The 14,809-nt window shown below is 42.2% G+C and overlaps 1 protein-coding gene across 4 annotated transcripts in view; it reads right to left on the bottom strand.

Annotated features, from left to right (window-relative positions):
* LOC137642679 (YEATS domain-containing protein 2-like) overlaps window positions 1-14,809 on the bottom strand; it is a 128,856-nt gene that overhangs the window by 13,440 nt on the left and 100,607 nt on the right. For all 4 annotated transcript variants that reach the window (XM_068375457.1, XM_068375455.1, XM_068375456.1 and 1 more), the window contains exon 10: window positions 7,425-7,610. In XM_068375457.1, the coding sequence (XP_068231558.1) occupies window positions 7,425-7,610 (186 nt within the window). The remainder of the gene's footprint in view (window positions 1-7,424; window positions 7,611-14,809) is intronic.

Genomic DNA, 14,809 nt, shown 5'->3' with positions numbered 1-14,809 from the left:
TTGCACAGGAAAACATACAATGCCTTGTGCAAATCTGTCAGTATGTGTTGCTTTACTGAAAATTTATAAATCTGGCGGGATGGAGAAAATTTTCTTACAACATGATGTAAGCGCTGGAGATTGTCATAGGGGGTTGTCGATGGAAAAAATTCAGCAAGGACGACCATTGGGTTGCCATACGCCATTTCAAGTGCCGAGACATTCAGGCGTCTTTAGGAGTGGTCCTTGGTCCCAGGAGGACCCAGGGAAGCTGGGTAAACCAGTTTAAGTCCTTGCAGCGGGACATTAAAGCTGCTTTGAGGGTATGGTGAAAACGTTCAACCATACCATTGGCTGCAGGGTTGTATGCGGTTGTTTAATGAAGGGTGATACCCAGGAGGTTCGGTAATGATGTCCACAGTTGAGAGGTGAAAGTGGTATCCCTGTCGGAAGTAATATGCTCAGGGATACCAAATCTTGCTATCCATCCTGAAAGTAAGGCAGATATACACGAGGCGGACGTTGCAGTTTCCAGGGAAATGGCTTCAGGCCAACAAGAGGAGTGGCCGATGACGGTAAACAGGTAACAATGTCTTTGTGATGTGGGTAGGGGACTTACAACATCAACGTGATATGGACAAAGCACTGCTGAGGTTGAGGAAAGAGGCCCACACCTGAATCTGTGTATTCAATGTACTTTTGAGGTTTTGCATGATGTACAGGCACAGACAAAATCCTTGACATCCTTAGTAATGCCATGCCAAAAGAACTTTTCCTTCAACAGCTGAGCAGTAGAACAGCACAAGGGATGGGAAAGGCTATGAATGAAATCAAAACACCTGTCAGCTCACGGGAGAAGGTATCCACAGTCTTGGTGTACCAGTACTGACATCCCAGAGGAGGGTGGCGTTGGTGTCATCAAGATTGACGTCCTCTCAACGGAGGAATGGGAAGGATGTCTTACATGCTTGGTACTGTACTTAGGATCTTTTCGTGGGGCTTCTACCAAGGTGTTGTAATCCAATCCCAGGTGGATGGGACCCACTGTGTTTCTTGACAGGGAATCGGCAACGGAGTAATTTCCCCCGGGACGTGCTGAAGGGTACATTTGTATTCAGCCACGGCAGAGAGATGCCGGCGTTGACGGGCTGACCAGGCGTCGGACTGTTGAGTGAAGGCATGCACTAGAGGCATGTGGTCCGTGCGAATGACGAAGGTCGCATCTTCCAAGAAGTGGCAAAAGTGACGGAGAGCTAAGTGCATAGCCAGCAATTTGCAGTCAAAGGTAGAGTAGCCATATTCCACCTTGGACAGCTTCATACTGAAGAAGACTGCCATCGGTGGAGAATGAGAGGTGCATGTGTCACGGGAAAAGTAAGAGCAACAGCGGTTAATAGGCCATTCATTGCATTGCAGAAGGCCGCTTCTTAAAGAGGACCCCACTTCAGGTCTTTAGGCATGCCCTTGAGGGAGGCATAGAGGGGGGCAAGAGTGACGGCGATGGCTGGCAGGAAACGGTGATAATGGTTGATCATGCTCAAAAATTCTAGCAGTGCTTTGACAGTTGAGGGCGTGGGAAAGTTTTGAACTGCTGCTACCTTCTCAGGAAGGGGGTGGACTCCTTCAGGAGTGATGCGGTGCCCTAAGAACGATACTTCGCTGGCGCCTAAGGTACACTTGTTGTACCGGACTACAAGAGCATTTTGTTGTAGGCAGTTGAGCACAATGCGTAGATGACGGAGGTGTTCCTCTTTGAAGGAAGAGAAGACAAGTATGTTGTTCACGTAACATACACAGAAGGGGAGGTCCTCTAGGATGCCATCCATGAGACGTTGAAAAGTAGCCCTAGCGTTACAAAGGCCAAAACAGGAGTAATTGAAGGTGTATGCACCAAATGGGGTGGTGATGGGAGTCTTGGGGATGTCTTCTGGGTTCATAGGCACCGGATAATACCCCTTCAAGAGGTCAAGCGTGGAGAAAAGCTTTGCTTTGTGCAAGTAAGAGGTCAAGTCAGTAATATTTGGGAGGGGGTAGTGATCCGGTTCTATCTGCGTGTTCAGGCGCCTGTAATCCCCACCTGGATCCAGAGAGCCATCTTTCTTCAGGATGATGTGCAAGGGTGACGACACGGGCTAGAGGCCTTTTGGCAAAGGCCCATTTCTTCCATTTCGGCAGACGTATGTTTAGCGGCTGCCAAACAATCCGTTGCCAGACCTCTGAATCTAGCGAACACTGGGGGTCCCATTGTCTTGATATGGTGATAAATATTGCGTTTTGCAAGAACAGTGGGCGTTTGGCGAAGTTCTGAACGGTAAACAAACTTCCGGGTACAATATGAAGAGGTAAGAGTAGGCATCCGTGGGTGCGCTGATTTGGAAAGTTAGGTTGGAGGGGTGGGTCGGAGGGGTGGGTCGGAGGGGTGGGTTGGAGAGACGTCGAGGAGTACGAATCCACGTTGACTAGTAATAATAATAATAATAATAGTAATTATTATTAATAATGATAATAACAATAATAATAACCGTTGGTGAGCTACATCGACTAGTAGGTGGAAGTGTAACAGGAAGTTGGCACCGAGGATTGGCAATGTGACGTCAGCAACGAGAAACTTCAAAATATATTAGGCACTTTCAAACAATAATGTGAAGATTTCATAACAATGGTTGGGTATCTCAGATCTGTTGACAGCCACCAGGCACATGTCGGCAGATCTAGACAGATTATGTCGTGTCCTGGAGAGTGGCCTTAGCAGGAGAGAACGGCAAGCACACGTGTCTTCCAAAAATCGCACGCTCGTATCTGCTACGTGTAAATAGTAAAGATTAGTGACAGGGGAGGCTACCGCTGCAAACGATGGCCTACTTACATGTTTTTTGGCCACTGACAACCATTTGTTAGTAGCATAACAGCACCCGATGGGTGTCAGTAAGAGGCTGGAGAAGTCGTAAGCGAGGGAATTGTATATATCAGTGGTGGGCGGCATCGTCACAGGGTACGTCTGTTTCCTATTACATTCACGTCGGCTTTGTTCGAATAAGTTTTCACTTCGTCAGGAATGGAGGCGTTAATGGAGGTCTGGAAGGTGGTGAAGTGGCTGTCCATAAGGGCGTCAACTTTGGTCATCAGATCTTTCATGGACAAAATATCAACATTGGGGATAGCAGCACGTACAGGTTCGGATAGGTGCCATACCCAAAGGGCATGACTTAGATTCACTTCACGAGGAGAGCTGTCTGCGGCAGGCTTTTAGGCGAACGATACTGGTTATTTCCCTGAGGGGGACGAAGACTTTTGTTAAGAGCTGAAAAAGTTTGGCTATCCGGGCGGCTGGCAATGGCGAGTAGCGCTCCAGGAGGTATGATTTGAGGACGTTCTACGTTATTGGTGTTTCTCTTTGCTCACACAACCAATCGGAAATTTCCTGGAAAGTGTCCTCTGGGATCGCTGCAAGAATGTAATCTGCTTTGGTACTTGACCGAATCACGTCACTGATGTGAAACTGGACTTCAGCACGCTGGAACCAGGCAAACGCTTCTCAGCTGGCGAAGGACGGTAGTCTCAAGGGCATGGGGTTGATAGTAGAGGCAGTGTCTGACGGCAGCATCATCAAACAATAAGACACAGCAGTGCAAGAAAAACGGGAGAGAGCTGAACACTCCAGTGGTCACCAATGTGGGGATGCACCAGTTAGGGCTTAGCTGATAAGCAGAGTGAGTGTGCCTGAACTTTATTTCGATGCAGCACGAGTATAAATACTGGCCATTCCAAGCAAGAATAGCACAAAAATTCAAACACATTGATTCAAGTAAATACTGGAACAGATAGATTATCAATGCAAGGGGCGAGTGGTAACAATAATGTATAAAAAACAGAAATACCGTTAGAGTACGAGCGTATATGATACAGGCGTGGTACACATCTGATGTTCCCTGGTGGTCACCCATCCAAGTACTGATCAGAGCTAGTGTTGCTTAACTTGTCGAACAGACAAGAATTGGTGTTTTAATGTAATATGGCTGTTGACTTCTCTCTCTATAATTCCCCTTTACTAAAATTACTTTCCCTTGCCGTTATAAGCCATGCAAGGCAGCCACTCTATTAACAGCGTATAAGTATTACCACTGCGCAGCGTATCCTCTCCATTTCCATAAACACTAACTTGAAAATTGTTAATAGGAACTGAGATATCGTACTCCTCACAATAGATACTTAAACTCAGTGCTTTCCCTGTGTAGAACGGGACAATGCCCTAGAGACTGACCATATAGGCTATGCATATGATCAGTGCCCAAGCTCTCTCCCCATCCAAGTTAGGACTTAGGGAGGGCAAAGCAATGGCTGCTGATGACCTAGCAGGAAAACCTAAAGGCTCCCCCAAAGGCCCCATCCTTAGGTTACAAGGATGGTGAGGTTTCAGAAACTACACGAAACTATTGAGCTTGAGCCATACCTGAACTCCAGTTCAGCAAATTACCAGGCAGGGACGTTTCCACTAATCTTGAACCTGAATCTCCATTCTTTGTCTGACCAGAGACAACAATTATTTGTATTCATAATGAAGTTGGACAGTTCAGGTGGGTTGATTGCCTTAGAAGTAATCACTTTATTATTTGGTAGGATAAGATACAGTACACTTACTTCCAAAATTACCTTATGTACAGTAGCAATAAAGTTCATCAAAGATTGCAAAGGCAGTACTTCCTCACTTTAATCATCTAACTGAGTTTCCTCTCCATCATTTTCCTGACCTGCACAAGAATCCAAGTGAATATCAGCTGATTTCTTAGATTTTTTACTCTTTGAAAAGCGGGTAACATATGGAAAATGTGGACTCGTATTAGATCTGTATTTAAAAGCGCCTAGTTAAAAATGTTTGACAAGCTCCAGTGAATGGTGAATATAGTCGACTGAAACATGAGGAAAATTATCCAATTTAGTTAAAACTTTCAGAATTTAAGGGAATTATATGATACATCACACCATCCACATAAGTAAAATGAGACTGATAATAAGTACTTACATTAGAGAATGACAGGATATAATATCAAGACAACTCATTCAGTCTTCTACCTTACAATCTAGTTTAGTCTTATACTGTAAAACGAATAGAATTTAACAACAGAAGGAACTAAAGTATGTAAATATTGCCAGGCAATGTGTGTGGTTTTATAATATGTGGAGTGCAACATACCTTCAGAACCCTTACTGAATTGTATGCTATTAAATTAGAATAACTATGGAGGGTTGGGTTAGGTCTGACAACAGGTTGAGAAGGATCAAACTTCTGAAGTTTAAACAAACAGAACGAATGATGTCGAGAGCTGCTTCACCACTATTGAAAAAAGGCTGAACTAGTGCATTGTCTACAGGTGGCAGCGTGTCAATATCATTGTCATCCCACTACAATACAAAAGGCTAATCTTCTTCGCCTCACTAGGACGATTAACTTGATCGTCAACCATTGAAACTAATTTTCCCATTAATAAATCCTGCAATTGCCCAACTCAATCAATTTGTAGGTAGTAGGTTGGCCAGGGCTCAAGCCGCTCGTAGAGATACTACCGCATGTGTTACTGGGTCCTTTGACTGATCAGACAATACTACATTGGATCCCTCTCTCTGATTACGGGTCATTTTTCCTTTGCCTACACATACACTGAATAGTCTAGCCTATTCTTTTCACATTCTCCTCTGTCTTCATAAACCTGACAACACTGAGATTACTTAAAAATTCTTCTTTGCTCAAGAGGTTAACTACTGCACTGAAATTGTTCAGTAGCTACTTCCCTCTTGATAAGGGTAGAAGAGACTCGTTTAGTTATGGTAAGCAGCTCTTCTAGGAGGAGGACACTCCAAAATTAAACCAATGTTCTCTAGTCTTGAGCAGTACCATAGCCTCTGTAGCATGGTCTTCCACTATCTTAGGGTAGAATTCTCTTGCTTGAGGGTACACTTGGGCACACTATTCTATCTTATTTCTTTTTGCTTTTCTCTTTTGAAGTTTTAATAGTTGATATATTAAAGATCTATTTTAATGTTACTGGTGTTAACATATTTCATTTTAACTGTTCATTAACTCTCTTGTAGTTTATTTATTTCTTTATTTCCTTTCCTCACTGGTCTTTTTTTACTTGCTAGAGCTCTGGGGCTTATAGCATCCTGCTTTTCCAACCACAGTTGTAGCGTAGCTAGTAAAAATAATAATAATGTGGAACATAATCTCCAAGAAATAACTCCCATTCTCAATCCAGATAGTAACTGTAAACTAAAGCAGGGGAAGACATCTTAAAACGCATTATGTAAATAATTTAAGTTTGTGTTCAATCACTGCCGGATCTTTGATGAAGATACTGGAAGCTATATTTCCCAATGTAACAGCCCAAGCTTTCAACCACTATCCGCTAGGGGCTCTATGACTTTGATAAGGGCACGTATTATTTGAAGTGAAAGAAAATGGAAAAACTTTTAAAATTCTATGATTAAAATTTACAGTTTAGTGTAGATCAAACCAGGCTTTTGGAGATGAAGCCATATTAACATCAGGAGATATTCACAGAAATAATTAATTAGATAATATTCACGAAATTCTTATTCTTCACTACTGGCGCAGTAGTTGACTTTCCAGATGGTGCACACGTATCCTACTTTGATATGAGAGCAATTAAACAAAAATAGAGGCACAGGTGCAAACTTAACCCACCTGTTAAGACTGACTCTATGGTATCATTCTCTCTTTACTTGTATTGGACTGATAATCCTAACCCAATGACTGGCTTCCCCTGGATTCTAATGAGCCAGCCCTTGAGCACATAGAGCTGCCAAAGAGTTCCAAACCATCTCTGGGGTTGCCAAGGTCAGCCACAACTCTCACAAACAGCTTTGAATATAAATCCATTCTCCCATATCCATGCAGTATATATTTGCGCAGATGGAAATATACTTTACTACCCAATTACATTTGATGTACCCAAAAATCACTGGGGAATATTAATTGTAAAGGATGGAGATACTTGATTAAATATGAAGTAAAAGTAACAATAAGAAATAGGAAAAAAAAGAGTAAAACATACTACAAATAATTTCTACTATCTTAATGACACTATCAGACACATAGAAAAAAACTAGAGTATTCTATTTCAGCCTTGGGAGTAATAGTATTTATAGTTATATACAACCAAACACAGGAAAGCATTCACAGTTATATACCATAAAGTAGAAATAACAAAAAGTAATTTTTACACAAAGGCTTGAAAATTCCCTTTTATAAAAGCATCAGTATTAACTTTCCAATGTTATAAAACCAAATACGATGCGCTGTACTGTATTTGGTTTTTAACATTCAATGTTGTTTTTTCTTTACAGTTAAGGCCCATTCTCAATTGTAAAACTCTGAACTTGAGCATATATAAACGTTACCTTCCATCTAGTAATAGGAAATAACTTACCTAAGAGTTTTCTCTTCCTTCCTCTTAAAGTAGTATCATCAGCTGTGGTAATGTCAATGTCCTGAGTCCTTGAATCTTGAGATCTCAACCATAGGTGAGAAGCTCCTTCAGTAAAATTTTCTAAATTACTTAGACAGCTTAGAGTTGTATCTGGTCTAAGATGACTATCTCTCCTTATAATACCATCTGAAAAAACTTACAGTATTAACATTTGATTTGCATTTACACGTCTAAACAAAATTAAAATTTACAACCAAATATATTTTTTCTTACAAACTTACATGCCTATAAGAAGAAACAGAATAGATAAAACCAACTGTTTTACATGCAGCTTTTACCAATGGGTAAGTAGTAACTATCTTCATTATTTCTCAAAAGATTTTATGTGCCACATGAAAAAGTAAAATGTTGGGATGAAAGGTAGTCTGGTAGGACAAAAAGGCTTTGCAATACAAAATTTCTACCTTCGTAATCTTACAACTGGACTGTTGCACAAGTAGGATATCTAAGAATAACTTCTCCTTATACCTATATTTCTTAACACAAACTAACAAAAACCATCAATAAAGGTCTTGAAACAAAAATTAATACAAATACCACAAATGACTTAAAACTAACATAAAAAACTTAATTATCACAAATTTTATAAAAAATTTAAATTTTTCCTAGCTACACAAAACCGATTGCTTTAATTGGGGAGATTGCTTCAAAACGAGCTGGGGACAAGCCAGTGAAATGTGCGGACGAGGAGCCACCTCCCCTTTCCCAAGCATAATAGTTCACTTTTGACCATTTGGATCTAGACTGAAAAGGATGGTTGAGGAGGGAAGTTAAATTAAAGGACTCATATTTGTATAACTAAGGAAAACTACAAATTACATGACATATAAATCCTCGTTCTTTAATCAGGGAGGTTGGAAGTCCCCTTTGAACCAAACTGGGCAGTTAATTTTCTTCCCTGGAAGTGTCCACAGCTCTGTCCTATGCAGGAGGCAAGTGGTGACTTCAGCAACCTCCTAACTGTCCTTCATAGGGATGAAAGGCTTATAGTGCCTGTCCAGTACATGAGTGCATGTACTTAATCAAAATAAAAAACCCTTCCCCCTTCCCCAGAAGGGGATATCAGCTTGGAATCATATGCCTATATGATGATCAGCGGGTTAGTAAAAATTCCACCATCATTCAACCTCATTTAGGGAGGATGGGAGAGAGACTTCTTTCGATATAAAGAATGAAGATCCAGAGTGTAACTTGCCAGCATCAGGTACGTCCAGCATGTAACATTTTAAATGCTTGAATCCTGAGAGGGGGAACAGAAGTATGAAGGAGTTTCTACTTTAGCTTTCTCTAGTATCCATGTTGTTCGTTTTCTGTCTCTTAGTGGGACTTCAATCAAAGTATATTAACGCAGTTTAGAAGCGTGTGTATCATGTATTTGCTTCAATTCATGTATATTTATTTTCATTTAGTATTTACAGGGTGTAAGAGATTGTAGGAAATTCGAAAATACTGTACTGTACTGAAAATATAACTTTTCCACATGACTCCTTGGCGAAAAGTAGTCTTCCACGTAGTAAAGTACACCAGAAGTATTTCTTAATATTTTACAAAATGCTCAGAATTGCAGAGGTGGCCTCAAATGGATTATCAGTGAAAAGCAACACTAAATTGTAATTTAACAAAAAAAATGTTTCATATACTGTATCTTTCAAAGCAAGGTAAAGAATAAAATGCAATATTTCACACTTAGACTAATTCATTTCAGACTTACATCTATGTGTTACCAGGGAAGAGATGCATTCTGGTGGTACCTCTGAAGTTGTGGCTGAGAGAGAAGCGTGGACCACTAGGGTAGTTCTCTCAGGACCTCTAATATGATAAATTTAGAAATAATTTGTATTTTTCCTAACTATACAAACCTGAGCTATTTACTATGGATATATGTTTTCAGCATAGCTGGAGTCTGCCATAAACCTTTATGCGAGGTGTCAACGAAACTCCGCTAGTTAGCGAAGGTAGTAAGCATAGACCGGTTAACTCACTCACAGTACAAGTACAGTATGAGCGAAGAGCTCAGGTCTCTCTAGATACAAAAAATACAAATTACTTCCAAACTTGACATTTGTTCCTAAAAGAATACAAACCATTCGCTCTTTACTATAGAGACTTTCCTCTAGGTGAGAGAAAGACCAAAACTTGCACTGAGTATGGCTCTGACCTCAGAGAGAGTGTGAGAAAGGCACGATGACACCTCGTGAACTCTCAGTCTCGTAGGTTGGAGAGTTGATGGCCTAGGCACTCATGGTGCATGAGACAAAATAAGCACTGTGACTTGGCCTCTTAAGAATAAAGTGTGATAATTCCTTCTTCATACTTAAACCTACACATTACTTGTCTACCCATCGCAGAGAAATCGGGGACATAAATTATACAGAATATTTTAGACCACATAAAGAAAAATGGTTCTTACCTGCAGTCGGAGGTAGGCCAGCTAGCAGAGTCATCCAGATCCTGTGCCCCAAGAGAGGGGAAGATGAAGGAGGAAAAGGCCAGACATTCTATCCATTCATCCCAGACTACTACCTGGTAACGTTTGCCCTCGACCGACTGCTACTTGAGCTGAGGTTGCTTACACCACTTGAGTGGCCACCAAAAGTCCCAGAAAAAATGTATCTAGATTCTTGAGAGTTATGTCTTGCAGGTAGTAGCAGTGGAGGTTGTCTGTCTTCGCCAGATGCCCATTTGGAGTACAGCAATACCTCAACATACGAGTGTCCCAACATTCGAGAAATTTCAGATACGAGGATACGAGACAGTTACCTATGTGGCCGCTAGGTGGCCGAGTGTTCGAGAGGCTGCTCACAAGGACAGCATTGCTCGCTCTTTCCCGTCGGATCTCCGTCGCGTAAAGTTATCTCCGAGCATCAGACGTAGTGTTTGCATTTTCTATGTTTTTTTTGCGTTAATCAGTACAGAATTAAGTGAATAAGCGATGGGTCCAAAGCAAGTGAGTGCAAACAAGGGAAGTGAAAAGAAAAAGCGTACAGTACAATGTCAATCGAGATAAAGCATGAAATAATCGAAAAACAAGAGTGGTGTACAAGTGACTGAGCTGGCTCGCCAATATAAGAGGAGTACATGAACAATATGTACCATCCTCAAGCAGAAGGATGCTATAAAGAAGGAAATCAGAGACATGTTAGCGAAGTGGCAGGAGTTTTCTGATTTATGGAAAAGAGGCACTCCGACAAGTTGGCGTGTGGTCATGCGTTAGCGTTTGTGATGACACTTGTGTACATAATTTTCGTAACATTTTGACGGGGAGACAAAAGCAAACATCCCTAGATAGGTTCCTTTTTAGAAAGGCCGGCAAAAAGTGAAGGTGAAAGAGAGTCAAAAAGCGAGGAAAAAGAGCCAAGCCGGAAGAAGAAAAGTAAAAAAATTAGAATTGTTTAGTGTAACATAATATTAATATTTATTTTTAATTAGTGTAAGATAAGATTAATATTTATTTTTAAGTGTGTGTACAGTAAGCTAATTTCATTTAAATTAAATTTAAAGTTTAAGTTATGTTACGTAGTGTTACAAAAGTGTAGCATACCGAGCGTGTTGCCGTCAAGTTTCTCTCCTCCCCTTTCTCTCTCCCTCCTCCTCCGCACACACCGCCATTAGCCGCAACCACCTGTCTCGAAGGTAAGAACTCCATAATAATGTCACATTTTATTGCAGATCATAACCAGTACATGGGTATTTTTGGGCTCAAGCCATGTCGTCCTGATGGAAGGTTCCTAATAGTAACTTCCAAGGGATATATGTACTACAGTGATATTCCCAGAGAATTTACCTTTAGGTCTCCAGAATTCTAACTCCTGGCGCGAATATCCTTAACATTCTCTTAAGGATATCGCATAAATCAGGGGACGTATATCTTGATACCACACATAGCAATCTTCACCCCGAATAGCGCTTTCGCTTCAAGGGGGAAGAGTGGCAATTTTGGAAGGGGAGACGTTATCAAGGTTACCCTGTTTACCATACTACTATTGAATATCAAGATGGCGCCATATCCAAGATGGCGGATATTCCTAATTTTGTAGCGAATTCGCACGGTGGTGTTCCTCGTTGATCTAACTTTTTCGATCGATTCTCCGAGGATTATTATGCAATCTTCAGCTGCTTTCGCCTATGGAAAGTCAAGTACTGATTCTTTACAATGTGTATATTTTAGCTCCTGTTTCACAGTGAAATTAGAGTAATTTATTGTGCTTAGGAGCTAGGCCTGTTTCCGGAGGCTCCATGGGCGCTGTCGTTCATTAGGCATGTGTTATTTAGTTAGTAGAACGACATTCCCGGTTGAAATAGCATTAATTAACTAATTATGAAAGCTATATAGGCATTTTATACTTGTAAAGATATTTTTAGTATGCATAATTTTTCCTTTTTCCTTGTCGATCGTATACGTTAAGAGTTTCGGTGATTTAGGTAACCAAGATCTCATCTTGCCTAGGTAACCTAACCTAGGCAAGATAGTATACTTTCAGACAATTCCCCGTTTACCCTTGTGTATCGTTTTATCTATTCATGTGGAGATAGATATCTCCTAGAATTCTATATAAACCGATACTCATCTCCAGTGGAGATTTAAGGGTAATCTCTCCTTCCCTCTGAGTGTAGCCTTAGGCTACAAACCTAGTTGGTCTTGCCTTCGAGTTGATACTCAGGTTTGACTAGACTAGTGTTTTCTGTCTCTTCCCTTGGCCGCAGATAGCAGGCTTTGGGTTTAGGTCAGAACCTCAGAGTATTTGGTCTTTGCCGGCAGCTGGCCGGTAGGGTGAATAGTCATTCCCCTGCCGGCTAGGCTGCCGGCATAGGAGGCTAGCCCTCCCTAGGCTGCACTTGAAGTGGTTGTGGGATACCACCTTCTCCCTGCGGTCTAGAAGACCAGTCCTGTGCTTGCAGACCCTAGGCTGAAGAATAGACATTCTTCTGCCGCCTAGGATGGCGCTAGCACTGGAACTCTGTTTCTCCCTTGTTGAGAGGAGGCGGCACTGCCGTCGTCCCTTTAACCATATTGGAAGACCCTAGGCTGGAGAATAGATATTCTCCTGACGGCGCCGATACTGAAACAGATTCTTAAAGGTGTGGTAGGACTGGCAACCTTGCCGGCTCCTTCCACACCTCATATAGGACCCTTTTCCCTCACCCCTCTGTCCTTTAGCCTCTTTGTATTAGGCTGTCGTCCTGCAATTCCACCAATCACCGGTGGGTTGTGGGGCCGGCCGGACTCCTACTTAACAGCTGTTGTCTGACTGCCGGCGGCTAGGACAACTGCTGGCAGCCATGACGACTGCCGGCGGCCATGACGACTGCCGGCGGCCATGCGGCTTCCGGTGGCCATGACAACTGCCGGCAGCTATGATGGCTGCCAGCGGCTATGCTGGCTATGATGGCTGCCAGTGGCTATGCCGGCTGCCGGCAGTCACGTCAACTGCCGGCGGCCATGACGGCTGGCGGCTGCCGGCAGCCATGATGGCTGTTGGAGGGAAGTCTCTTCTGTCACCAAGGTTCTTCAGTCCTCCTTTGGACTGCCGGCCACAAGTGCTGTTGCCGGGGTATACCGCCGGCCGGGCCGGCACAGACAGGTGCTGACTCAGCCGGCGGTATGCCGACTGTACCAGTGCTGCCGAGTGCTAGCCTGCCGGCCATGTGCCAGCCGGAATTTGCCGGCGATGGTACTGGTGGTTGGATGGAAGCCTGAATGATGCATTCTCCCCTTCCATTTGAACCTTCTTTCTGGGGAAAGGCAGTAAATTAGATATTTACATCCTTATTTAGTGTATACATACACAGTAATAAGGCAGTCCTTCACTTCATGCTTTCTCTCTCTTTTTCAGCAAGCATGCTGGCCGGGCTGTGCCGGCAGGGACTAGCTATGCTGGCTATATGCCGGTTGGATTACAGTACAGTATATGTTTATACAGTAGTCAGTATATTTGCAGTATAGTATAGACTGCAGATAGAAAACTATTGTATATATTATATTATTAGTTATTTTCCAATATATCTTGGGTATCCTTGCCAAGGTGTTTGCTGAGACCAATCCTATCTTGAAAGAATAGAATTTCTTCAATATTCTGATTAGAAATCAGTTTACCCTTTTACCCTACAATATTAAATAAATCAAAGGGCCGGTGGTAGTACACTTTCTATCCTTAAAGGTTAGAACCCTTTCCCTAATCAGGAAAAACTATGGTTTAATATTGGAAGGGAAGGCCATAACAAATGGGCTGGGTAGGATACACAAATAGATGTCTTTTATATTTCCTAGTCCAGTCGGCGTCATGCCGGCTGGACCGTGCCGCCAGATGCTAGCCATACCAGCAGCACACTGACTGAACTACAATATATAATTATACAGTAGCCAGTATTTTGCAATATAGTATATACTGCAAACAGAAAACTATAGTATGATTATACAGTAGTTAATTTCTAACATATCTTGGGTACCCTTGTGCAAGCTTCTGCTGAGACCGATCCTATATTGAAAGAATAGAATTCCTTCAATACACTAATTAGAAATCAGTTATCCTTACCCCCACAGTATTAAATAATTAGAAGGGGCAGTGGCAATAATGTACACTTTTTCGACCCCTAGGGGTTAGAACCCTTTCGCTCGAGTTGCCTTGATAAAGGAAACTCTCTATAGTTAATACTGAGGGGAGGTAACAGCAATTGCTTGCAAGGGATACACAAGTATGTGTCTCCCACTATCCCTTTCTAGCTTACTATCCCAAGCTATGATAGTTAAAAGATGACTATTACATATTGCTTATCAGGTGAGATAATCAATTGTATACTCATTCTGCTATCCTTTCTTTACAGGAGGAACCCAGATGAAATGTGTTGCAGTCTTCTGCAATTTTAAGAGGAAGTACTTTTACAGTCATAATACATGCAGGTTTCATGCCCCCTGCAATATTATTTCCGAATCCCTGCAATATTGGGACCCCCAAGTTTGCAATATATGTCGGACCTTAGTGTCCGAAGGTTTTGATAATCCCAAGTCAATGGAGTCTAGGGATGCAGCTCATAAGAAACTATGCAATTGGGTAAGAGGGTTCCAGAAGATCTCTCCGGGACCATACCTACCTAACGATAGGATACGTAGCTTACTATTCCCGAAAGCAAGTAGGGAAATAGTGGTGCCCCAAACACGATTCGCACCTCCCTGCGTCCAGATAGCCTTTGGGACGGAGGGCAGGAAGCCACCCCGGGAAGAAGTTGACAATGTCATGTCGGAATTGCCTCCGTCTGTGCCGGCTCTGGAGCCGTTAACCTCGACATCTTCACCTTCTACCCCTCTATTAGACAAAATGGACCAGTTA

This window comes from Palaemon carinicauda, chromosome 6, assembly GCF_036898095.1.
Source record: "Palaemon carinicauda isolate YSFRI2023 chromosome 6, ASM3689809v2, whole genome shotgun sequence".
Classification (NCBI taxonomy): Eukaryota; Metazoa; Arthropoda; class Malacostraca; order Decapoda; family Palaemonidae; genus Palaemon; species Palaemon carinicauda.
The sequence above is the reverse complement of the archived record's forward strand: the minus strand, read 5'-3'. Positions and strand labels throughout refer to the sequence as shown.